Source organism: Ambystoma mexicanum, chromosome 13 (genome assembly GCF_040938575.1).
Source record: "Ambystoma mexicanum isolate Mex_15411 chromosome 13, UKY_AmexF1_1, whole genome shotgun sequence".
NCBI lineage: Eukaryota > Metazoa > Chordata > Amphibia > Caudata > Ambystomatidae > Ambystoma > Ambystoma mexicanum.
This window is the reverse complement of record NC_090938.1, coordinates 177,138,547-177,166,132: the sequence shown is the minus strand read 5'-3', so window position 1 is coordinate 177,166,132 and position 27,586 is coordinate 177,138,547. Positions and strand designations below refer to the sequence as shown.

General features: G+C 52.3%; 1 protein-coding gene across 1 annotated transcript in view; it reads left to right on the top strand.

Annotated features, from left to right (window-relative positions):
* Positions 1-27,586, top strand: part of LOC138520104 (uncharacterized) — a 251,860-nt gene that overhangs the window by 64,617 nt on the left and 159,657 nt on the right. The window contains exon 3 of the mRNA XM_069632614.1: positions 9,737-9,772. Within this exon, the coding sequence (XP_069488715.1) occupies positions 9,737-9,772 (36 nt within the window). The remainder of the gene's footprint in view (positions 1-9,736; positions 9,773-27,586) is intronic.

The following is a 27,586-nucleotide window of genomic DNA, read 5'->3' as shown; positions in this document are numbered from 1 at the left end:
ATATTTTAGGCAGAATTGTCAGAGTTAAATCATAATAACTGATTTAGGTGAACAGCCTCCATGTTTTTACATGAACAAGTTAGCTCCACCCAAAAGTTGTTGAATAGAGATGTTTGGATTATCAAGGTGGGTAGTCCATTTTAACTTGTCATCAATAGTTACACCCAGGTAGTCGTAATGGGTAACAATCTCTAATTTGGTATTGCATATTTTCCAAGCATATGATTTCTTTTTAAGATGAGTTCCAGGGTTAAAGATCATTACTTTGGATTTCTGAATGTTAGCTCTTAAAACATTAGTGATGAAATATGAGGCATGCAGAGTGAGAGTGGTTTGTAGACCTTTGGGGGTGTAATCAAATAATACGAATAGGTTGTCTGCATACCCCAGACATAAGAGACGTGTCTGATCCAGTCTAGCGGGTACTTCATTATCAGTAGAAAGTGTGGCAGGGAGGTCTGCCAGGTAAATATTGAACAAAAGAGAGGCCAATATGCAGCCCTGTCTTAGTCCTACATGTGTGTTAATGGGGTCTGTAAGATGACTGGAGTTCAAAATGCATACTCTGACTGTTGGGTTAGTGTGAAGGGCAATGATCACCATTAGTAGTCCAGATGGAATACCCCAAGTGGCCAGTTTATTTATTTATTTTTTGTTTATTGTACATTTGTATTGCACCCATACACAAGGGTTTTCAGATGCCACGAGTAAAAAAAAAGGGTCGGGGGGAGGGGTGACATAGGGAAAACAACAGTAACGGTCATACTGGGCTTTGTGGCGTTCTTACCGTGAAAGTGCAGAGACGCAAAGTGCAGGGTAGGGTGGACGAGGCAGGGCAGGGAATGGGGAGAGGAGTTAAGTGCAAGAGTGGGGTACCCAGGGTACCCAGGAGGCTGAGCCAGTGCTGAGGGGAGCCACAGGGACACGTGCAGGGGAAGTGGCAAGAGTAGAAGTGTGAGGATGGGGGGGAACAGATTCAGGCTAGTCCGGGAAGAGTACCCGGGGCAAGTGCTGGTAGAGATGCTGAGAGGGTACCGGTCAAGCAGGGCCTGGCCCCTGTAAGACTCATAAGGGACCAGGCACCAGTTGCAGTGGCAGAGGGACATTAGCACAAGAGGGGGAGAAGGAAGGAGGAGGAGAAAATAAAAGTCTTGAGAAGTTTCTGGAACCTAAGAAGATTAGGCTCAAGTCTGAGGGGGGCAGGAAGGTCATTCCAGAGGGAGGCTCCTGCTGAGGAAAGGAATTTACCTCCCACTCTCTGCTTGGAGAAGCGTCTGACTTGCAGAGAGTTGAAACTAGAGGACCGAAGGACGAAGGAGGACCGTAGGGAGGTATTTATAGAGAGTAAACTGGATGTAGAGAGGTCCTAGCCTTGTGAATGATGCAAAGGCTCTTGTCTTTGATTCTTGCAGTCACTGGGAGCCTGTGGAGAGATTTTACAGTTGGACAGATGCGGTCCCTGGGCATGAGGCCAAGGATAAGCCTTTAAGCCCTATTCTGGATTAGTTGAAGAGGACAAAGGGAAGAACAAGGCCGATTAAGGAAGAGGCTGTTGCAGTTTTCCAACCTAGAGATATAGAGAACCAGGGCTCTGGGGACATTGAGCTTCTGGGGGAGGATGAGGAAAGGAGATGCCTCTGAGGAGGTTGAGCTGAAAGTTGGACGTCTTAGCAAGGTCTGTGATGTGCAGAGAGGGGAAAGAGGAGTCAAAGATGACCCCAAGGTTGTTAGCCTCACAAGAGGGTGAGGTGAGGGAACCTAAGGACGGTGGCCAGAGAGTCGGGGGAAACAGGGATAGGTGTCCCAACGAGGAGGATCTCTGTCTTACTGGCATTAAGGCAGCGATCATTAGCAGAGCACCACGCTTGAATAGCAGTCAGGCAGTCAGTTAATAGAGAGGAAGGGGAGAAGGTAAAGGGTGGAATCTTAAAGTAACGCTCAGTGCCATCTGCATAACACTGGAAGTGAGGAGAGAAGGAGGAGATAAGGTGGGCCAGGGTTGAAAGGTAGATGTTGAAGAGCCATTGCTTTAGGATAGAGCCCCGATGGACGCCAGAGGTAGAGAGTGGGTTAGAGGAAAGGAAAGGGCCTAATTGAACTTAAGAGGATCTGAAATTAAGGAGGTCAGCCATGCCAGTTCCCAGTCCATGATGCCTAAGTTATCACAGAGATAATTTATGAGGATGGCATGATTGACCATGTCAAAGACAGAAGAAAGATTGAGATGGATCAAAACAGAGGGAGAGTTAGAGTCCAAGTTTGAGAGCAGAACTTCACAGGTGTTCAGGAGAGCGGTTTCCATGCCTCTGGATGCTCTGAAGCTAGACTGGTGGTCGTGGAGGCAGCCAGCCAATTTGGTGTGAAGGGTCAGTTGAGGGATAACCACCTTCTCCATGAGTTTGTCCAAGAACTGGGTGATAGAGATAGGGGGATAGTTGTCCAGACATTAGGGATCTGCAGATGGCTTTTTTAGAGAGGATGCACAAGAGAATGCTTGATTCCAGAGTGCCTCACGCCTCACTGTGTTGAAGGCTGAAGAGCAGTCCCTGAATGCCACATAAATAGGGAGGTGTCTGATGTGCCAAGTGCTTTTGATGCAGTAGGTTAAAGTGAGGATGTTATCAACAGTGGCATTCTCTTTCCGAAACCCAGTTCGAGAATATGGTACAATATTATGCTCTTCAAACCAGCTAATAAATTCTTCCAGCAGAATACGAGCAAATATGTTGACTGCAGAATCTGGCATGGCTAGAATTCTGTAATTGCTGACGTTAGAGCATGGACCTCTCTTGTACACTGGAACAATGATGATGTCTGTCCAACTAGCAGGTAGTTGCCCCCTTGCACTAATGCCCATAAAAAGATGACTCTCAACTAGCGCACATAGTTTGGAGTTCTGTTTTAATAGGACATTGCACATTCCTTCCGGCCGTTGAGCTCTTGAGGATTTTATAGATATTATAATTTTAGATCTGATAATTGATAAGATCGTACATTGAAAAGAGTGTTGAATTGTCCATTTTCCAGAGTTTGTAATAACGTTTTGGGTGGTCACTGGTTTCACCCCTATAGAATTTCTGATGAATATTTCCCAATCAGATTTAGAGGCACCAGCAATTAGTTTCCAGAGTTTGGACCGTTTACACTTATCCAAAATGTCAGAAAGTCATTCGCTTGGAGAGCCATGACAAGACAATTCCAGTTTTCCTTTTTAAGTTGTGCATTTTTGCGTTGCAACAGTATGTCTGCATCTTGTGATTTCTTTCACTTTCTATCACCTTTCAGACAACCTTCCTTCATTAATTTCAGGGAAAGTGAGAACCAGGGGACTGCACACAATACCGACTTGCATTGTTCAAAATAGGAGCTCCAAGAGGTTTGGAAGGGAAATGGAGACGATTAGTGATAAGGTTTGTGACATCTGTCAAGTGAAGTTTTTTCTACTCCTTCACATGACCGTCTTAGGCATTTTTGTATTTTATTCCTGGTGCAGGATGGAGAGTCATTTCAAGGATTCTCCTAAAATGATCAGTCCTGGGAAAGGGAAGGGTATTTATCAAGGGGTCCTTTATGACTCTGGTAAAGATTAGATCAAGGAACTGACCCGTGTAACGAGAAACCGATGAAGTAACGGAAGAAGTATTTTTGCCTCAACTATTACCTCTTCCTCATACCACCAATCCTATCTACCCATTTGATGGAGTAAGTACAGGAACCAGAGTAGGGAAGATCTTTCAACAATCGTCTGATAACCAGTTCTTGGTGATAAATAAAGGATGCAGCTGATTATGGATAATGAAATCAAAAATTCTGAGTGGCATTGGTTAGAGGCGATCTTGCATATATTTTTGCCGAACGTTCAGTGATGCCGTTGTGCAAGTAACAGAGCAAGGGGGCATCGCACCAGCATCCGTTTGTGAAGGGTCCCGAGTGGAACCAATTGCAAGCTGGCCAATTTTCAACAGAGCACGGGACATTAAATATCCTTACTATGTTTAGGGTTATAAAGAACAACCCTATTGTACATGATCATGCCAGTCCTAAAGAGTACAGAGTAACTTTAAAGAATATGCAGATAAAGCTAGCAAAGCCAGTGTTGTGTTGCACACCTCAAATCTAATGCCTGACACTCAAGCCTAGCATGAAAAGGCACAAACAGGCTCCCCACCAGCAGTTAAAACTGACATGAGTGTTTTGAGCCCGTGTCACTTAAGTATGATGCCAACACACCAGGGTTCCAGAGGCAACGGAATGCTGGGAGATGCAGCCTGTGCAGAGGTTGGTCTGAAAAGTAAAGAGTGCTCCAGGAAAAAACATTGCTAAGAGCATGAAGACCCCTAATTAATTGAATGAAATGTAAGTTGTATCTTCTACAAATTGAAAACACATAACACACCAGCACATACATTCTACAAGCCAGATCTTTTCTACTTCCTGGTATCAATATGCAACAGACATGCGCATCAAGAGCAAATCTGTTGAGCCTGAGCGTTTTGTACATATATAACAGGATCACTCCAAGACCCGGGAAACCTTGAGTATTCAGGCACTATTCCAACTCCACTTCTGCAGTATTGCTTGATGGTGGAAGCTGTGAGACATGCACCTAACAGCTTGAATCGGAGGTAGTCCCCTTTAAGCATTGGGGGTTCGAACTTGAATATTTCAGACCATTTGACTCTCAAGACGACCAACTCAAAACGATCATTGTGCATTCTCCACTAATTCTAGGATGGGTTAATTTTCTATTGGAGCTCCAACCTGGCCTATTAGAAGTGATTCCTTCAGTTCATAAGCACATGGTGACTAAGCTCTGAACATGTGTAGCTATCACAAGTGGACTGCTGTGGATAGCGTGTTCAGTGTTGCGGGTGGTGCTGGCAATTGAAGCATTAGTAGCAGGACTAGGCCCAGTGCTGCTGCATTGCCGTGGAGTTACTTGTAGTGGTCAGGGTAGTGGGCATATCGGCTCCTCTGGCTGTAGTTTAGAGGGACAATGCGTTGAGTGGTCACTGCCTTTCTGCAGTGGTGGCGATCATTGGCAGCCTTTGGCAGTGAGGTTCTGCATGGTGGTGGTGGTGATTCTGGAGTGATTTCATGCAACTACAGGTGGCTTCTGGTAAGGCCTTTCATCCTGACAGTCCAAGAGTTCATGCAGTAAAGACGTGATCACATTGCTGTTACAGATCAGAATAGCTGTGCTGATGGTAGGTACCTTTAGGCTTCAATGTTCTTAGATCGCCAGATTTTTTCCCCCAAATATTTTCTGCCCAAAAAACTCGACATTTTTTACTTTTATTTGTGGGGGTATAGGTGGGGGTTCCCCCAAGCCCTCCATTCCCTTTCATCTAGTCCCAATTCCTCACACCCCTATCCTTTATATCCCTTTACCCACCCACCCATATTTGTTTAATGATTTTTGTCGACCTTGCCAAAGGTCAACAAAAAAAGCCTGGTGATGTAATAACGTTGTACCAGTTTTAGAGGTAATTTATACAGAGATGGGACTACTCGGGTTCATGCTGCTCATCAGAGCCATGCTTTGTCTTCCCACCCTTTCTGTGCTTTAGGTGGCACTGCAATGCTTTTAAGCCACATTAAAGTAATGTGCCTTTGACTCAGAATGTTCTTAAAACTGTTCCTGTTTGACTATGTATAACGTCAAACCCACTTCTTGGTTGTAAACAGTGCTTAAAGCGCGGTCTATGCCGGTCAATAAATGCTACAATTGCCATCTTACAGTAATCCATCCTTGCATCACTTTTCATTTTCTCAATGAGTCCACCTCATTTTTCTCGAGTGTGTCCCCCTGTCACCCTGCCAGTGTCTCCTCAATCCCTGTCAGTTCTCCAGGTCCCCCTCCAGTGTTCTCCTTGTCCCACCCCTGCCAGTGTCTCCTTTTTCTCCCTTGCCCCCCCAACAATGTCTCCTTATCCCCCCCTGACCCATGCATGTGCCTACTTCACACACCTCACTTCCCTCCCCCTATGATGGTCTCTTAATCCCTTCTCTCCCCTTCTTGCCTGTGCCCCTTGCCCCACCCCTCCTTTTCACCTCCCTCTCCATCACCCTATCCTCCCCTCCTCTCCCCCTCCTTCCCTCCCTCTGCTCAATTTCCGGCACTACCCCAATTGCCGTCAGGCATAGTAATTCGCAGTTACCTGTCTTTGCAGACTTCTTGCCCCCCGCCACCTCTAAACTACCCCACTCCACCTCTTAACTACCCCCCACCTCTAAACTATTTCCTAGCACATACTCTTATCATTGGTCCCTTTTCCTCTGATAATAGCTAGTTTGTCCCCCCTTTCCCTTCTTGTTTTTCTCCTCCCACTCCCTCCCCAGCACTATCTCGATCAGTCGTCGACCTCTGAAGGATAGTCACTTGTTTTGCTCCTCTCCTTACCTCTTCCGTGCTCTCCCGTACACCTCCCCTCCTTCCCCCTCCTCTTGTCGCTCTTGCACTTCAACAATTGTCGTCAGGCATAGTAATGCTACTGCTTGTTCTGTCTCCTTTCTTCCTCCCTTGCCGCTCCCTTATTGTTTCAAAGCACTTGTACTATTTATTATGGTTTGATAGTTATTTTTGACATTCTGAACTGTTTCAAGGACTTGTAAGAATGTAACTGTTTCATCCCATGTTCCCTCCCTCCTTGAAGCGCTTTGAAACACTTTGTGTACAGGCGCTATACAAATAAACAATCAAACCTAAATGAGCATGAACAACCAGTCACTTTGGACTCAACTTACATCAGCCTAATAAGCCTTATTGTGATGGCACAAATTGGGCCTTGCTAATCTCCCCGTACAGTTGTGTCCAGAGCTCTCAAGTTTCCCATGGCCATACATGACAAAGCCATCCAGTCCTGTGTTTTTCCCTTTGGCTTCTGGGGCTTGTAGTTTATCCTTAGGTGTTTGAAATGTAGGAAAACTACAAGTCCCAGATGTACATATGGTTGACCACTTCTGCAATGGTACAATCACATCAACAAATAATAACATTGAATGCTAACTACCCCAGTGTTTAGGAAGTGCTGGCTCTTGCATTTCTAATGATCCATTTTGCTTTTCTTATTAGTAAAAACTGCCCTTTTTCAGCCTTTTTATTTTACATGTAAATACAACAGGTTAAAGCTTGGGCTGTAAGTGACCAACACAGTTAAAAGCCTATGTTTGGGAAAACATTTAACATTCACCTCTCGCAAAGGAAATATGCCTAATATCCAGTCAAATATTTAATGTTGGGACAGGTTGATTTCATCACAGACTTTTACTTTGATGTCTACTCGAAGAAAGGTCTGAGAAACCAGAAGGTGTCTCACCGCTAGTCCCTGCCAGTCTCTCTCTCAGGTGGCCAGGACATGGCCATCGCTTTTGGATCCAGTTCCTGGGGGTGGACAGTGCGGGATGATCACGTGGGTGAGGGGTCTTCAGGGATCGGGAGTGGGACACCTGATGGCGAGATACAGTGTCCCCCCCCCTTAAACACCTTTACTCCATCCTACCAGATATGATACCTGGGAACTGTAACCCCCCTCCATTCCCTACACAAACACTTTCAAATGGACAGCCCGCTCTGGGAGAAAACAGACACATACCGGAGCATTGTACCTGACATGTCCCACTACTATGGTCAGGCAAGGTCAGGCAATTACTGTTAACAACTCACACCTAACTTCCATTAAGCTTCCCCTACGAATAAAAGGCGGAGCACAAAAGTACACTCAGAGCTAGGCAAAGCACATGAAGGAACAGCATTTTCCAGATGGTAGCTGAATGAGGGGAGAAAGGCGGCAAACTGAGAAGGGAGAGCAAGGATGGATATACGCTTGGCCTTTCTGGCGAGAAACCGTTACTTTCCAGAAGCCTTCAGATTAAAAGGTGTAAGGCCGGGAAACCAGACTGAAGAATCCTACATTGTGTGTCAGAGAAACCCGGGACCCTCCTGCATGATTAGTCGAGTCGGGGAAGATCAGCACCCACTGTGGTACCATCCTTGGCTCCAGGATCAAAGCAGCACCAGAGAAATCAACGCAGCCGGTGAGTTGGGGAGACCGATGCAAGACCAGTCTGCGTTGAAGTTAAGGTTGCAAGCAGCAACATTGTATGAAGAGCACAAGAGGGAAGAATATTAACACTTGTGATGAAAGATGTAAGTGAAGCTCAATTACCGATGGATGTTTGAACTTTAATATGAATAAGAGAAAGTAAGAGACAAAATAACAGCATGGTCCTGCGCCTTGGGTGTGCTTAATCGAAGGCCTCTGTGTGATGTACATCGCCAAGAAGTGGCAGAAAATAAAGTGAAACTTATGGATGAAATGAATGGAAGTGGTGCTACGATGGTTTAAGAAAAATCCATTGCACAGTCGAAAGTCTTTGAATTTTGATAACAAAAAGAAAGTGAGATAATAAGGTCTGAGCCCGATCGAGAGAGACCCGTGGCCCGAGCCTGATTGAAGGAGACCAATTGTGAACTTGTGTTTAAGGGGGGCTACCCCGACTGAGGGAGACCCGTGGTGAACAGTAAACCCGAGAACTTGTGAATGTGAAAATCCTAATGAGGAAAGAACTTTGGTACTTGTTTGTTATGCCAGGCACTCTGCAATAAGAGACTTTTATTGGGAAAGAGACTTTGACGCAGAAGCCCCAGATTCCTACATTTTGAACTACATCCTCGTGGCAGAAAAGCCAGAGTGTGTGCGAAGCTCGAGTGTGCCACCTTGTCCCGCGTGAAAACGTGGTGAAGGGAAGTCATCTGTTCAACTATCCTGTCATATTGTTTCTTGAACGCTTTTCTTTTGCATGCATCATTTTCCCACACCATCTGTATTTATAAGTAAGGATTGGCAATAGGTTTATTGGTCTAGGCCCTTTTAATTTGACAGAGAGTCCACTAGGACTGCGTTATTATTATTTGAAGGCCATAGCTTGCTCCCATTCTTAGATTTAGGGTTAGATAGACGCTAAACCAACCCATTGAAGTTCAATAAACACCCTGGAACTGTGATCACTTGTGTCTGTCTTCACTGTTTGATACCATGCTTTCCTTACAAGGGGCATTAAGAATACAGAACCTAATGCACCTAGTATGTGGTAAAACATAAGTTCCTGCACGTTGTATCCGAACACTGACACCATTGCAGTAAGCTATTTTCCCACAATTCATTTCTAGTGGGATGACATTGAAGCATGGATCACATACATGTTTAACTGTTACACGAATGTATGGTGGTAGTACATTTTTGGTGCAGAGAATATTCACCACAGTGCAAATGTGATGCAAAATTGCCATGCACAAGTGCAAAGTTTGTGTACCGTAGACCAGACTCATTTCATTTAACAATATTTAAAGGCCAGATGTATGTTTGTCCAATGCCGCCATTCGCAGTAGAGGCTTCCCGAGTGCACAGAATGCTACAGGAGCTGTTGCCTTAAGATATACAGTGGTCCAATGTGCATACCTTTGCCTGTTGTCACCGCTAGAGGGAGCTGTCGGCTTAGGATATATAGTAGTCCTACTGTGTGAATGAAAACCTGCATGTTGGCCTGTGCACACAGGGCTGTACACTAGCTTCCAAATGATATGCTTTTTTCAAGTCAATTAAAGAAGACAAGAACAACCCTGCAAATAGAAATTCAATAACCGACAATCCTGTAAAGATAACATTAACTGAAAGAAAATAAAATGTCTTCATGAAAAAATTAAACTAATACTTGTATGCTGTTTTCTTCACAGCAGTCTACCTTTTCGCATGGATTTGAAAGCCAATGGGTAAGTTATAGAACAAAGTGCAGAGGCATAAAATGAGAGAATGAGTGCCCTTCAAATTGTCCAGTGCAGGTGGTCCAGGAGGTGGGGAAGGGGGTTAGACACCTAACCAAGTGACACACTTGTGTGGTAGATTCAGAACAGTCTGGTACCGAAGCTAATTCTGGCACTCCAAATGCTCTATATTTGCGTATAGCTGCTGACTTCAATAACAGAGATTCACATAACCCACCATTGCACACTGATAGGCCACAGTCAACAGCCAATCAACAATGTTCATAGCTAGCATCCATCACCCTATTCCATCACTTGAGTCATGGGCTCAGATTTTAAATTCAATTTGCTCCCAGTCCCTGGCCAATATCAAGAGATATTATTTCTCTTTTCTGATTCGATATATTTCAGGTTTCTGGAATTCACTTTCATCTGATAAAGAATGGCAAACGCCCTTAGGAAATAAGGTTTTCTTCTCAGTGTTTCATAAAAGCTGCATGTTTACTTTGCATTGCCTGCCATTGATCCATGGAGAGGCCTGGAGGGAGGGGTGAGAGAATGATCAGGGAGTTTTCAGGGGGCAGAGCTGTCATAACATCTCCCAAGACTACTGTTTCCTTTTACACCATCTCTTTTTTTAACAGATGCTTGAAACTAAATATTTGCAACTCCAATGGGGCTTGAGTTGGTCTTTTCTTTTGGACTTGCTTTAGAAAAGTCTTTCTTCAATTGGAATTGATGCTGGTTAAGGCCTCTTTTTTCCAGATTCTTGGAAATCTACATACAAATACGACTTCATTTATGAACTGTAGAGTTACTTTACAAAATGCTATGTAAAGAACCTCAGCTTGGCAAATCAGCAACTATTACATTATCTGACTTTTGCAGACTTGTATTTTTCCTTATTGTTTCTTTCTTAACTCTTTTTACGGGAACAGTGCTTTCTTGGGACGGGAGAGAGAGAGAAGGAGAGAGCGGCTTTCCCACACAGAGACGCAACAGAAACGAGACCTGGGGCCCCACCTTAGGGGTAGTATTCCATATGGCTGCTTGGTCCAAAGAAGCCATTGTCCATTTAAAAATATATATATCATAAGTAAAGAAATGTAGGATACTTTATAGTGCACTAGTGAGGCTGTACAACTTCTGCCTACCTGTTGTTGACAATTATTCTCCATTCAGAACAACTAATACTCCAATGCTTTCTGTGTTCATTGCAGTGCTTAATTTGTGCGTTTACGATGGTACAAATCCTGCAGCCCGTTCACAAGTTTTTGGACAGCATATTGATCATTTTCAAATAACAAAATTAAAATTCACATTGATAAACTTGAATGCCACTACATTTCAGAAAGTAGCTCGGTCTGCAAAGCACTTGTTACAGAGATCTTTGTTATAATGCTATAACACAGCAAAAACACAACTCCGCCTTTCATCTGTCGGAGGCTGATTGAACTTGCATGTGCATATCATGTGTAGATAGTAGCTCCTACTGTGTTACAAAACAACATACAGGCACTTTATCGCACTAGCTATACAAATGAACATGGCATCAGTATACTACAACTCTGCAGCTCTCTTCCCCCTGAAGAGAATTGTAAAACTGAGTGGCATCCCACAATGAAGAGTAATAAGTGTTAATCAGGACATGTGATTAGGTAACCAAATTCAAGACTCTGGAGCCAAATTATGGAGGCTTTATTCCGGTATCTCACTGTCTAGTACCATGCTGTCTTCCATGAAAATGTGCGCCCTCTTATATTTTGTTGAAATTGATCATGCCTTTGCCTGCTCTTTCCATTTATATTGGACATTTGGGTGGCAGGGCTCCTAAACACAAAAGATCTGACCCAGTATGGCATATTTTAAATGTTCTGCTGCACATCATAAATAACAATCCCCAAGTCTGGTATTCGGGATGTTTTCAAAGCTTTAACATAAAATTGAATGGAAAAACCCAGATGAGATTATTTAGACTTGCATCAATTAGTATCCTGGTACTTCTATACTTCTCTTGATGATGAAGACAGTACAACTAACACCATTCTCTTCTAACATTCTTCTTTAACCTTTTATTTTTATTTTTTTAAACCATTATTGGGTTATTATGTCATTTGTGTACATCCAACATCCAAGACAGGTCTTAAAAAAACCTTATAAGCTTACTGCATGAAAGTCAAACTTTCACAAATATTTGCACCCTGCTATTTGACATGAACCAGAAAAAAGTTTGTTCACGTGCAGAAACTGCACACTGGACTCAAATCCCAGCTTCAACTCTTACTGAAAGTGTGTGATCCTTAGCAATTAAATTAAACAGTCACATTTGCCACTCCATACATTTTCCAAATGATCAGCCCTAGGAGTAATTGGTTGTCAGGCTACACTTCAAAAACATCTCTCTTAGTTTCACTGGCTATAGTATTGGCCTCTATACAATAATAGTCAACATTGATCTATTACACATCACTAAATCATCTGTTTCTTTGCTCACTTGAAAGGTAGTCCCTCTTCTAATCTCAGTCTAAATCCAGATATGCGGACCTTCCAGTAGCTTCTAACCTGTATCCTGTATTTATGCTACAGAATAGGCGGTTTTAAAAGCTGTTTCCGAGCTGTATTCATACCTGAGCATTTTTGTATTGTGAGTGTCTGATAATGCGAGTTCTCTGTCAATGCTACTTTGTAGTTGCTCTTGTGAAAAAGTGAAAAATAGTGTCCAAACTGTGGACACACCCGTCCCCTGCACACCTTAATGCCGATGAGACAGCCAAAGACTTGGGGCATCATTCCGGGTTTGGAGCTAACCATGGAGTAATTAGCTCCATGGTTGCCTCCGAAACCGTCCCAAATCCGGCATGGTGAATGGAGTAATTACCGTTCCATTCCAGGGTTGGGGGGACCGGTAATTCCCCATTCACCTTTTGCCCTTCCCCATTCCCATTTCTGCCCCATAGGGCTCAATGGGAATGGGGAAGGAGGTAGTTACGGCACCGTAAATTACGGTACCGTAATTACCTCCGAGGTACCTTTGCGGGTCCCGTACTTAACTCCTGCTAAAAGCAGGAGGTTAGGAAGGACCCGCAAAGGGAACTCGGAATACGGAGGTAAGGGATTACCGGCACTGGCACCCTTACCGGTTCCGGTAATCCCTTACCTCCAACCTCGTAATTACCCCCTTAGTTTCTTGTTGCATAAATTACAACTTTAATATAAACACAATTCAAAATCAAACAACACGTTTTTGCATTCCATAACAATCGTCTAATCTTCTTTTTGTACAATGTCCTTTCACATGTTCAAATACAAGCCCTTCATGCTCTACTTGTTTCGGAGTAATGAACCACTTCTTCAGGAGAGGACTTCAGCAGACACAAAAAACATATAGGAGGTCCAGTTTCGGAAATTGTCTGATTTTACACTTGTGTACAGTATATAGAGTCCACCTCCATTTCGCCTAATAACCATGCCACTGGGTTTATAGACTACATACTGATTATACTTAGTCCACCTATTTTCAATATCTACCCCCGGATTATCTCGGAATTCATCACTTCTAGTTTACAGACTTGTACACTGTGGTCATTTTTTAATATCCCTGGTTCATATGTGTAACCGTGCCACCCCTAAACATTGGTGACACCAGTGGAATGGTTGCAAATGAAAAACCCAACTTGTGATCACCCCCAAAAAGGGGGTATTTCGATAGATTCCTCAATACCTACCTTGCTGCTTCAAACACAATTATTATGCCAGTATTCCTTGTCGGGAAACCTAACTACAAATAGAAACATGTGGTTGGAATACAAGCTGTTATATTCAGGTTGCTACGGCCGTTGGTATCGCGCCGTTTAGTGTGCCCCGCACACCACACGTTATCTTGCTACGCAACAGTGTACATAAGGTGTACGTTCTTTTCTTCCACATTCATCGTTGTACCTAACTTCTTTGAGACTGCTATGGAAACCCAATTGTATTTTCCTATGAAACAATAAAGGGTTCTTTCAACTCTAGTGGTTGTTAAGGCTGCTGGTAGCGCGCCATTTAGTGTCCACCACACATTATCATGGTACACAACAGTGTACATAAGGTCTAACTTCGGGAGCCTTACCTCGGCTCTTCAAGCTTCTACACATGTGTACTGCCAGTTTTTCCACCAGGGTCGCGTTCCCATGAGACTCGTATTCCTTCTCAATCTATCCCCGGATGAAAAACATGGGAAACTCTGCATCTCATTCCATCACAAGACCCTTCACGTCAAAATCTAACGCCTCTTCGCCTGACATACTGCCATATTGGCATGGGTTAAGCCACCACAGTTGAGACTCACTCTTTGCTTATTCTTGTTGTTAATTAGATGAAGTTGCCGACTTTTTGCAGAGTAAAAATCTAAATAATTAAGATTTGAAAGATGAAAATTGAAAAGAGGAATATTAACGTTTCTGGTCCGATTTTGGATATTGGAATAGACCCAGTGTACATCACGTTGTATTCCCTACATCCAATATTAAGTTACAGTCCCTCCTCTATTTTTTGGTGGTCAAAATTACATAGGATAAAGTTTCATTGCACTTTAAACTGTGTCATAACACTTCCATTCTTTGTACAGGCTGGTTTGTATTGCTTTCACAGGACTAATCCTACAACCACTGGTTCAAAAGACTGCTACATATTTGAGGGATACAATGGGCTTTTTGAAATGTATACAAGGGATTGATACTCTGACTCCTGAATGCCTACATTTCTCTCTAGATGTGAGTAGCCTATACATGTAATTCCCCACAATGAGGGAATTGAGGCTATTGAATGGATATTATTAAACTCGGGGAGAGTTAAAGGTGACAAACAATTAATTATAGAATTGATCAATATCATTCTATTCAATAATTATTTCCGATACCAAGGGAAATTCTATGCACAAGCATCGGGAACATCTATGGGGTCTGCTATGGCACCAACATACTTTTTATTGTACATTTATATATTTATGTACTTCTTTGAAAAAACACATATTCTAGAGAATCCAGAATGGTCATCCAAGATATTGATCTGGAAGAGGTACATTGACGATATTTTTGGTATTTGGTGTGGATCTAGACAAGAGCTCACTTCCTCTTTTTAAATATTTGAATCAAGTACACCCACGCATTAAGTTTACTTTGGAAGTTGGGACTCCAACGCTGCACTCCTTGGATGTCCAACTGTCCGTTATAGAGAGTGAAATAATGACCACAATATACCATAAACCTACTGATGTAAATAATCTATTTCACTTTGTGAGTTTCCACCCAAAGGCTTTGCCTAAAAGCTTACCTTACAGTCAGATGTTAAGACCCAAGAGAATTATCTCAAACACAGAAATCTTCGATAAAGAAAGCTCTGATCTTAGTGAGAAATTTGGTAAAAGAGGGTATCCGGAACTGATATTGAATGAGGCAAAATCATCCAGAGCTCAGAAATTTAAAAGGAGCACTTACTACAACCTAGGGTTAAAGATACTGAACCACCTCTACTGTACAGTTCCAAATACTCTAGAGAGAGCTTTCAGATTAGCAACATACTCAAAAAGAATTGTGGTATTCTACAACATGATCCAACACTATTAAAATTATTTCCAACACTGTCGATGATGGCCTACGAGCATGGCACCAGTTTACGTGATAAATTGCTACAAGCTGAGAGACCACAAAGAGATAGACAATCAGTGCTACAGACAGAAAAGAAGGGGACATTCCCCTATTGTACATGTGGCCATTGTAATAATGTGTTAAAAGGCAAGAGCATTCCACATCCCCAGATGGGGAAACAATAATGTTTCCGTGACTATGCCACCTGCAGATCACCAGGGGTGATCTACAGCATAAAATGTCCATGTGGGCTTTTATATGTAGGTCAGACAACAAGGACTGCAAGAAAAAGATGGACAGAACACAAGTCTAATGTGTGTTGTAAGAACATAAAATCACCAGTGGCAAAACATTATAACGAACATAGACACTCCATTGCACAGATGCAATTCACAATATTGGAGGTGGTGAAACGCCCATATAGAGGGGGTGATTTCACTATCCTTTTAACACAGAGAGAAATGTTCTGGATCCACCTACTGGACACAACACACCCTAATGGGATGAATGTTTGAATTGATTTATTTGACCGATATCTAAACCATCTTATATAACGGTACAGGTTGAACTCTACATATAATTTGTGAGATCCACGTGCCACTGGATAGAGGGTAACTGTATACATGTGAAAGTGTAGATACTCAGGTGGAATTTTGGGGACAGAAATGACAACAATCGTGGTGACATAATTACCTTGTTGGTTATGAGCTGTGTAACTTATGGTAAGCAAGTGGTGTCGTTGATGGCAAGGAAAAGATAAAAAAGTGTTTCCTTAGTTGATTAAAGGCAAATAATGTTGCAACACTGGATACATTTACCCTTGGACCCCAGACACATTTGAGGAGCATTTGAGTACATGTACGGTTTAATAACATAAATATATATATATATATATACATTACATGGCCATGTAGTTATGGTTAAGTTGCCGTTTCCATAGGAGGAGCACTTTTTGGGCCGCTTATAACTTCGCTCTCCCTCGACGAATCCTCACCAAACTTTGCAAAAAAAAGTATTTGGGTCACTCTGAATTTTTTTGCAAAGTTTGGTGAGGATTCGTCCGGGGGGGCAAAGTTATAGGGGGGGTTCCAAAACTTTTTTTTTTCCCATACACATAATGGGAAAAAACTTTGCTCACGCCTACAGCCCAAACCGCTGGATAGATTTACACCAAATTTGCAGCAGGAGCGGCGGCTTGGTCCCGAAAGCGTGCTTTGCTTTATTTGGTGTAAATCCGTCCAGTAGTTTTTTAAAAAATGACAAAAATGTAAGTGAAAAAAATTAGTGATATCTGTGTTCGCTTCGCGGACACACTTCCCTCTTCGCTCCGCTGACAGGACGGTGATTGGGCCAACAGCTTGCGTGATGTCCGCGGACATCTGACGTGCTCTCTGATTGGATGCGGTGAAAGCGTGCAGTGCGTCTGAATTCAGAGACGCCCGACAGCTTTCTTTCCCGCATGAGAGGCTTTGTCAGGTCAGCAGGAGCGTGTCTGTCTCCTGTTCCTCCCACCCCCCACTCATGCCTCGTGTGTCCTTTCTGTCCCCCCCACCCCCGCTCATGCCCCGTGTGTCCTTCCTCTCCCCACCACCCCCGCTCATGCTCCGTGTGTCCCCTGTTCCTCCAGCCCTTCGCTCACGCCATCGCACACAGTGGCCAGCGGAGGGCCGAGGAGCGGGATCTGCCGCACAAACTCATGTTCGTGCGGCATGTCGTGTTTTTGTTTGTCCCCTCCACCACCGCTCATGCCCCGTGTGTCTCTCTCCATCCCCCCACCCCCCGCTCATGCCTCGTGTGTCTCTATCCCTCCCACCCACCCCCGCTCATGCCCCGTGTGTCTCTATCCCTCCCACCCACCCCCCGCTCATGCCCCGTGTGTCTCTCTCCCTCACCGCACCCCCGCTTATGCCCCGTGTGTCTCTCTTCCTCCCCCCCACCCCTGCTCATGCCCCGTGTGTTTCTCTCCCTCCCCCCACCCCCTTCTCATGCCCCGTGTGTCTCTATCCCTCCCCCCACCCCCTGCTCATGCCCCATGTGTCTCTATCCCTCCCACCCACCCCCCGCTCATGCCCCGTGTGTCTCTCCCCTCCCAACCACCCCCTGCTCATGCCCCATGTGTCTCTCCCCTCCCACCCACCCCTGCTCATGCCCCGTGTGTCTCTCCCCTCCCACCCACCCCCTGCTCATGCCCCGTGTGTCTCTCCCCTCCCACTCACCCCCTGCTCATGCCCGTTTCTCTCCCCTCCCCCCACACCCTGCTCTTGCCCCCTGTGTCTCTCCCCTACCCCCACCCACTGCTCATGCCCCGTGTGTCTCTATCCCTCCCACCCACCCCCCGCTCAATGCCTCGTGTGTCTCTATCCCTCCCACCCACCCCCGCTCATGCCCCGTGTGTCTCTATCCCTCCCACTCATGCCCCGTGTGTCTCTATCCCTCCCACCCACCCCCTGCTCATGCCCCATGTGTCTCTATCCCTCCCACCCACCCCCCGCTCATGCCCCGTGTGTCTCTATCCCTCCCACCCACCCCCGCTCATGCCTCTATCCCTCCCACCCACCCCCCGCTCACGCACCGTGTGTCTCTATCCCTCCCACCCGTGTGTCTCTATCCCTCCCACCCACCCCCGCTCATGCCCCGTGTGTCTCTATCCCTCCCACCCACCCCCGCTCATGCCCCGTGTGTCTCTATCCCTCCCACTCATGCCCTGTGTGTCTCTATCCCTCCCACCCACCCCCTGCTCATGACCCATGTGTCTCTATCCCTCCCGCTCACCTCCCGCTCATGCCCCGTGTGTCTCTATCCCTCCCGCCCACCCCCCGCTCATGCGCCGTGTGTCTCTATCCCTCCCGCCCACCCCCCGCTCATGCCCCATGTGTCTCTATCCCTCCCACCCACCCCCCGGTCATGCCCCGTGTGTCTCTCCCCCCCCACCCCCTGCTCATGCCTCGTGTGTCTCTCCCCTCCCCCCACCCCCTGCTCATGCCCCGTGTGTCTCTATCCCTCCCACCCACCCCCCGCTCATGCCCCGTGTCTCTCTATCCCTCCCACCCACCCACCGCTCATGCCCCGTGTGTCTCTATCCCTCCCACCCACCCCCCCGCTTATGCCCCGTGTGTCTCTCCCCTCCCATCCACCCCCTGCTCATGCCCCATGTGTCTCTCCCCTCCCAGCCACCCCCCGCTCATGCTCCGTGTGTCTCTATCCCTCCCACCCACCTCCCGCTCACGCCCCGTGTGTCTCTCCCCTCCCCCCCACCCCCTGCTCATGCCCCGTGTGTCTCTATCCCTCCCACCCACCCCCCGCTCATGCCCCGTGTGTCTCTATCCCTCCCACCCACCCCCCGCTCATGCCTCTATCCCTCCCACCCACCCCCCGCTCATGCCCCGTGTGTATCTATCCCTCCCACCCGTGTGTCTCTATCCCTCCCACCCACCCCCGCTCATGCCCCGTGTGTCTCTATCCCTCCCACCCACCCCCGCTCATTCCCCGTGTGCCTCTATCCCTCCCACTCATGCCCCGTGTGTCTCTATCCCTCCCACCCACCCCCTGCTCATGCCCCATGTGTCTCTATCCCTCCTGCTCACCCCTGCTCAAGCCCCGTGTGTCTCCATCCCTCCTGCCCACCCCCCGCTCATGCCCCGTGTGTCTCTATCCCTCCCGCCCACCCCCCGCTCATGCCCCGTGTGTCTCTATCCCTCCCACCCACCCCCCGCTCATGCCCCGTGTGTCTCTATCCCTCCCGCCCACCCCCCGCTCATGCCCAGTGTGTCTCTATCCCTCCCACCCACCCCCCGCTCATGCCTCTATCCCTCTCACACACCCCCCACTCATGCCCCATGTGTCTCTATCCCTCCGACCCACCCCCCACTTACGCCCCGTGCGTCTCTAACCCTCCCACCCACCCCCCGCTCACGCCCGTGTGTCTCTATCTCTCCCACCCACCCCCGCCCTGTGTGCCTCTATCCCTCCCACCCAACCCCCGTGTGTCTCTAACCCTCCCACACACCCACGATCATGCGCCGTGTGTCTCTCCCCTGCCCCCCACCCCCTGCTCATGCCCCGTGTGTCTCTATCCCTCCCACCCACCCCCTGTTCATGCCCCGTGTGTCTCTAACCCTCCCACCCACCCCCTGCTCATGCCCCGTGTGTCTCTATCCCTCCCACCCACCCCCCGCTCATGCCCCGTGTGTCTCCATCCCTCCCACCCACCCCCCGCTCAATACCTCGTGTGTCTCTATCCCTCCCACCCACCCCCGCTCATGCCCCGTGTGTCTCTATCCCTCCCACCCACCCCTGCTCATGCCCCGTTTGTCTCTATCCCTCCCACTCATGCCCCGTGTGTCTCTATCCCTCCCACCCACCCCCGCTCATGCCCCGTGTGTCTCTATCCCTCCCACCCACCCCCGCTCATGCCCTGTGTGTCTCTATCCCTCCCACTCATGCCCTGTGTGTCTCTATCCCTCCCACCCACCCCCTGCTCATGCCCCATGTGTCTCTATCCCTCCCACCCACCCCCCGCTCATGCCCCGTGTGGCTCTATCCCTCCCACCCACCCCCCGCTCATGCCTCTATCCCTCCCACCCACCCCCCGCTCACGCCCCGTGTGTCTCTATCCCTCCCACCCACCCCCGCTCATGCCCCGTGTGTCTCTATCCCTCCCACCCACCCCCGCTCATGCCCCGTGTGTCTCTATCCCTCCCACTCATGCCCTGTGTGTCTCTATCCCTCCCACCCACCCCCTGCTCATGCCCCATGTGTCTCTATCCCTCCCTCTCACCCCCCGCTCATGCCCCGTGTGTCTCTATCCCTCCCGCCCACCCCCCGCTCATGCCCCGTGTGTCTCTATCCCTCCCGCCCACCCCCCGCTCATGCCCCATGTGTCTCTATCCCTCCCACCCACCCCCCGGTCATGCCCCGTGTGTCTCTCCCCCCCACCCCCTGCTCATGCCTCGTGTGTCTCTCCCCTCCCCCCACCCCCTGCTCATGCCCCGTGTGTCTCTATCCCTCCCACCCACCCCCCGCTCATGCCCCGTGTGTCTCTATCCCTCCCACCCACCCCCCGCTCATGCCCCGTGTGTCTCTCCCCTCCCATCCACCCCCCGCTCATGCCCCATGTGTCTCTCCCCTCCCAGCCACCCCCGCTCATGCCCCGTGTTTCTCTATCCCTCCCACCCACCTCCCGCCCCGTGTGTCTCTCCCCTCCCCCCACCCCCTGCTCATGCCCCGTGTGTCTCTATCCCTCCCGCCCACCCCCCGCTCATGCCCCGTGTGTCTCTATCCCTCCCACCCATCCCCCGCTCATGCCTCTATCCCTCCCACCCACCCCCCGCTCATGCCCCGTGTGTATCTATCCCTCCCACCCGTGTGTATCTATCCCTCCCACCCACCCCCGCTCATGCCCCGTGTGTCTCTATCCCTCCCACCCACCCCCGCTCATGCCCCGTGTGTCTCTATCCCTCCCACTCATGCCCCGTGTGTCTCTATCCCTCCCACCCACCCCCTGCTCATGCCCCATGTGTCTCTATCCCTCCTGCTCACCCCCGCTCATGCCCCGTGTGTCTCCATCCCTCCCGCCCACCCCCGCTCATGCCCCGTGTGTCTCTATCCCTCCCGCCCACCCCCCGCTCATGCCCCGTGTGTCTCTATCCCTCCCACCCACCCCCCGCTCATGCCCCGTGTGTCTCTATCCCTCCCACCCACCCACCCCCCGCTCATGCCCCATGTGTCTGTATCCCTCCCACCCACCCCCCGCTCATGCCTCGTGTGTCTCTCCCCTCCCCCTCCACCCCCTGCTCATGCCACGTATGTCTCTATCCCTCCCCCCCTCCCCCCGCTCATGCCCCGTGTGTCTCTATCCCTCTGACCCACCCCCCGCTCATGCCCCGCGTGTCTCTATCCCACCCACCCCCCCGCTCATGCCCCGTGTGTCTCTCCCCTCCCACAGCCCCCCCGCCTCTCGCCCCGTGTGTCTATCCCCTCCCGCCCACCCCCCGCTCATGCCCCGTGTGTCTCTATCCCTCCCATAGCCCCCCCGCCTCTCGCCCCGTGTGTCTATCCCCTCCCGCCCACCCCCCGCTCATGCCCCGTGTGTCTCTCCCCCTCCCCCGCTCATGCCCCGTGTGTCTCTATCCCTCCCGCCCACCCCCCGCTCATGCCCCGTGTGTCTCTATCCCTCCCACCCACCCCCCGCTCATGCCCCGTGTGTCTCTATCCCTCCCACCCACCCCCCGCTCATGCCCCGTGTGTCTCCATCCCTCCCACCCACCCACCCCCCGCTCATGCCCCATGTGTCTCTATCCCTCCCCCAACCCCCTGCTCATGCCCCGTGTGTCTCTATCCCTCCGCCCCACCCCCCGCTCATGCCCCGTGTGTCTCTATCCCACCCACCCCCCGCTCATGCCCCGTGTGTCTCTATCCTCCCCCCACCCCTTGCTCATGCCCCGTGTGTCTCTATAACCCGCTCATGCCCCGTGTGTCTCTATCCCTCCCACAGCCCCCCCCTCTCGCCCCGTGTGTCTATCCCCTCCCGCCCACCCCCCGCTCATGCCCCTTGTCTCTCTCCTGTTACCCCCACCCCCCTCTCATGCCTCGTGTCTCTCTCCTGTTACCCCCCACCGCCTCTCATGCCCCGTGTCTCTCTCCTGTTGCCCCCACCCCCGATCAAGCCCTGTGTCTCTCTCCTGTTGCCCCCCACCCCCGCTCATGCCCCGTGTCTCTATCCTGTTGCCCCCCACCCCCCGGTCATACCACGTGTCTCTCTCATGTTACCCCCCACCCCAGCTCATGCCCCGTGTCTCTATCCTGTTGCCCCCCACCCCCCGGTCATACCCCGTGTCTCCCTCCTGTTGCCCCCCACCCCTCTCTCATGCCCCGTGTCTCTCTTCTGTTACCCCCCACCCCCAGCTCATGCCCCGTGTCTCCCTGCTGTTGCCCCCCACCCCCGCTCATGCCCCGTGTCGCTCTCCTGTTGCCCCCCACCCCCGCTCATGCCCCGTGTGTCTCTCCCCTCCTCCCTGACCCCCCGCTCACACCCCGTGTGTCTCTATCCCTCCCACCCACCCCCCGCTCATGCCCCGTGTGTCTCTCCCCTGCCCCCCACCCCCTGCTCATGCCCCGTGTGTCTCTCCCCTCCCCCACCCCCTGCTCATGCCCCGTGTGTCTCTCCCCTCCTCCCACACCCTGCTAATGCCCCGTGTGTCTCTATCCCTCCCACCCACCCCCGCTCATGCCCCATGTGTCTCTATCCCTCCCACCCACCCCCCGCTCATGCCCCGTCTGTCTCTATCCCTCCCACCGCCCGCTCATGCCCCGTGTGTCTCTATCCCTCCCACCCACCCCCTGCTCATGCCACGTGTCTTAATCCCTCACACCCACCCCCCGCTCATGCCCCGTGTGTCTCTATCCCTCCCACCCACCCCCTGCTCATGCCCCATGTGTCTCTCCCCTCCCCCCCACCGCCTGCTCATGCTTCGTGTGTCTCTATCCCTCCCTCCCACCCCCTGCTCATGCCACGTGTCTCTATCCCTCCCACCCAGCCCCCGCTCATGCCCCGTGTGTCTGTATCCCTCCCACCCACCCCCCACTCATGCCCCGTGTGTCTGTATCCCTCCCACCCACCCCCCGCTCATGCCCCGTGTGTCTGTATTCCTCCCACCCACCCCCCGCTCATGCCCTGTGTGTCTCTATCCCTCCCCCCCACCCCCTGCTCATGCCCCGTGTGTGTCTATCCCTCCCCCCACCCCCTGCTCATGCCCCGTGTGTCTCTATCCCTCCCACCCACCCCCCGCTCATGCCCAGTGGGTCTCTATCCCTCCCACCCACCCCCCGCTCATGCCCCGTGTGTCTGTATCGCTCCCACCCACCCCCCGCTCATGCCCCGTGTGTCTCTATCCCTCCCACCCATCCCCCGCTCATTCCCCGTGTGTCTTAATCCCTCCCACCCACCCCCCGCTCATGCCCCGTGTGTCTCTATCCCTCCCACCCACCCCCTGCTCATGCCCCGTGTGTCTCTATCCCTCCCACCCACCCCCCGCTCATGCCTCGTGTGTCTCTATCGCTCCCACCCACCCCCCGCTCATGCCTCGTGTGTCTCTATCCCTCCCACCCACCCCCCGCTCATGCCCCATGTGTCTCTATCCCTCCCACCCACCCCCCGCTCATGCCCCGTGTGTCTCTATCCCTCCCACCCACCCCCCTCTCATGCCCCGTGTCTCTCTCCTGTTGCTCCCCACCCCCCTCTCATGCCCCGTGTCTCTCTCCTGTTGCCCCCCACCCCCGGTCATGCCCCGTGTCTCCCTTCTGTTGCCCCCGACCCCCCGGTCATGCCCCGTGTCTCCCTGCTGTTGCCCCCCGCTCATGCCCCGTGTCTTTCTCATGTTACTCCCCACCCCCGCTCATGCCCCGTGTCTCTATCCTGTTGCCCCCCACCGCCCGGTCATACCCCGTGTCTCCCTCCTGTTGCCCCCCACCCCTCTCTCATGCCCCGTGTCTCTCTTCTGTTACCCCCCACCCCCCGCTCTTGCCCCGTGTCTCCCTGCTGTTGCCCCCCACCCCCGCGCATGCCCCGTGTCTCTCTCCTGTTGCCCCCTACCCCCCGCTCAGGCCCCGTGTGTCTCTCCCCGACCACCCACCCCCCGCTCATGCCCCGTGTGTCTCTATCCCTCCCACCCACCCGCTGCTCATGCCCCATGTGTCTCTCCCCTCCTCCCTGACCCCCCGCTCACACCCCGTGTGTCTCTATATCTCTCCCACCTACCCCCCGCTCATTCCCCGTGTGTCTCTAACCCTCCCACCCACCCCCCGCTCATGCCCCTATCCCTCCCACCCACCCCCGCTCATGCCCCTATCCCTCCCACCCCCGGCTCATGCCCCGTGTGTCTCTATCCCTCCCACCCACCCCCCCGCTCATGCCCCGTGTGTCTCTATCCCAACAAACCATCCCCCAGCTCATGCCCCGTGTGTCTCTATCGTTCCCACCCACCCACCGCTCATGCCCCGTGTGTCTCTCCCCTCCCCCCAACCCCCTGCTCATGCCTCATGTGTCTCTCCCCTCCCCCCACCCTCTGCTCATGCCCCGTGTGTCTCTCCCCTCCCGCCCACATCCTGCTCATGCCCCGTGTGTCTCTATCCCCCCACCCCCCGCTCATGCCCCGTGTGTCTCTATCCCTCCCACCCCCGCTCATGGCCCGTGTGTCTCTCCGCTCCCCCCCACCACCCGCTCATGCCCTGTGTGTCTCTATCGCTCCCACCAACCCCTCGCTCATGCCTCGTGTGTCTCTCCCCTGCCCCCCACCCCCTGCTCATGCCCCGTGTGTCTCTCCCCTCCCCCCACCCCCTGCTCATGCCCCGTGTGTCTCTCCCCTCCCCCCACCCCCTGCTAATGCCCCGTGTGTCTCTATCCCTCCCACCCACCCCCGCTCATGCCCCATGTGTCTCTATCCCTCCCACCCACCCCCCCGCTCATGCCCCGTGTGTCTCTATCCCTCCCACCCCCCGCTCATGCCCCGTGTGTCTCTATCCCTCCCATCCACCCCCTGCTCATGCCACGTGTCTCTATCCCTCCCACCCACCCCCCGCTCATGCCCCGTGTGTCTCTATCCCTCCCACCCACCCCTTGCTCATGCCCCGTGTGTCTCTCCCCTCCCCCCCACTGCCTGCTCATGCTTTGTGTGTCTCTATCCCTCCCTCCCACCCCCTGCTCATGCCACGTGTCTCTATCCCTCCCACCCAGCCCCCGCTCATGCCCCGTGTGTCTATATCCCTCCCACCCACCCCCCACTCATGCCCCGTGTGTCTGTATCACTCCCACCCACCCCCCGCTCATGCCCCGTGTGTCTGTATTCCTCCCACCCACCCCCCGCTCATGCCCTGTGTATCTCTATCCCTACCCCCCACCCCCTGCTCATGCCCCGTGTGTGTCCCTCCCCCCACCCCCTGCTCATGCCCCGTGTGTCTCTATCTCTCCCACCCACCCCCCGCTCATGCCCCGTGTGTCTCTATCCCTCCCACCCACCCACCCATCCCCCGCTCATGCCCCTTGTGTCTGTATCGCTCCCACCCACCCCCCGCTCATGCCCCGTGTGTCTCTATCCCTCCCACCCACCCCCCGCTCATGCCCCGTGTGTCTTAATCCCTCCCACCCACCCCCCGCTCATGCCCCGTGTGTCTCTATCCCTCCCACCCACCCCCCACTCATGCCCGGTGTGTCTCTCTATCCCTCCCACCCACCCCCCGCTCATGCCTCGTGTGTCTCTATCGCTCCCACCCACCCCCCGCTCATGCCTCGTGTGTCTCTATCCCTCCCACCCACCCCCGCTCATGCCCCGTGTGTCTCTATCCCTCCCACCCACCCCCCGCTCATGCCTCGAGTGTCTCTATCGCTCCCACCCACCCCCCGCTCATGCCTCGTGTGTCTCTATCCCTCCCACCCACCCCCCGCTCATGCCCCGTGTGTCTTAATCCCTCCCACCCACCCCCCGCTCATGCCCCGTGTGTCTCTATCCCTCCCACCCACCCCCCGCTCATGCCCCGTGTGTCTCTATCCCTCCCACCCACCCCCCGCTCATGCCCCTATCGCTCCCACCCACCCCCCGCTCATGCCCCTATCCCTCCCACCCCCCGTGTGTCTCTAACCCTCCCACCCACCCCCGCTCATGCCCCTATCCCTCCCACCCAATCCCCCGCTCATGCCCCTATCCCTCCCACCCCCCGCTCATGCCCCGTGTGTCTCTATCCCTCCAACCCACCCCCCGCTCCTGCCCCGTGTGTCTCTATCCCAACAAACCAACCCCCCGCTCATGCCCCGTGTGTCTCTATCCCTCCCACGCACCCACAGCTCATGCCCCGTGTGTCTCTCCCCTCCCCTCAACCCCCTGCTCATGCCTCATGTGTCTCTCCCCTCCCCCCACCGCCTGCTCATGCCCCGTGTGTCTCTCCCCTCCCGCCCACCGCCGCTCATGCCCCGTGTGTCTCTATCCCTCCCACCCACCCCCCGCTCATGCCTCGTGTGTCTCTATCGCTCCCACCCACCCCCCGCTCATGCCTCGTGTGTCTCTATCCCTCCCACCCACCCCCCGCTCATGCCCCGTGTGTCTTAATCCCTCCCACCCACCCCCCGCTCATGCCCCGTGTGTCTCTATCCCTCCCACCCACCCCCCGCTCATGCCCCGTGTGTCTCTATCCCTCCCACCCACCCCCCGCTCATGCCCCTATCGCTCCCACCCACCCCCCGCTCATGCCCCTATCCCTCCCACCCCCCGTGTGTCTCTAACCCTCCCACCCACCCCCGCTCATGCCCCTATCCCTCCCACCCAATCCCCCGCTCATGCCCCTATCCCTCCCACCCCCCGCTCATGCCCCGTGTGCCTCTATCCCTCCCACCCACCCCCCGCTCCTGCCCCGTGTGTCTCTATCCCAACAAACCAACCCCCCGCTCATGCCCCGTGTGTCTCTATCCCTCCCACGCACCCACAGCTCATGCCCCGTGTGTCTCTCCCCTCCCCTCAACCCCCTGCTCATGCCTCATGTGTCTCTCCCCTCCCCCCACCGCCTGCTCATGCCCCGTGTGTCTCTCCCCTCCCGCCCACATCCTGCTCATGCCCCGTGTGTCTCTATCCCTCCCACCCCCGCTCATGCCCCGTGTGTCTCTCCCCTCCCCCCACCACCCGCTCATGCCCCGTGTGTCTCTATCCCTCCCACCCTCCCCCCGCTCATGCCCCGTGTGTCTCTATCCCTCCCACCCACCCCCCGCTCATGCCCCGTGTGTCTCTATCGCTCCCACCCACCCCCCGCTCATGCCTCGTGTGTCTCTCCCCTGCCCCCCACCCCCTGCCAATGCCCCGTGTGTTTCTCCCCTCCCCCCCACCCCCTGCTCATGCCCCGTGTGTCTCTCCCCTCCCCCCACCCCCTGCTAATGCCCCGTGTGTCTCTATCCCTCCCACCCACCCCTGCTCATGCCCCATGTGTCTCTATCCCTCCCACCCACCCCCCGCTCATGCCCCGTGTGTCTCTATCCCTCCCACCCACCCCCCGCTCATGCCCCGTGTGTCTCTATCCCTCCCACCCCCCGCTCATGCCCCGTGTGTCTCTATCCCTCCCACCCACCCCCTGCTCATGCCACGTGTCTCTATCCCTCCCACCCACCCCCTGCTCATGCCACGTGTCTCTATCCCTCCCACCCACCCCCCGCTCATGCCCC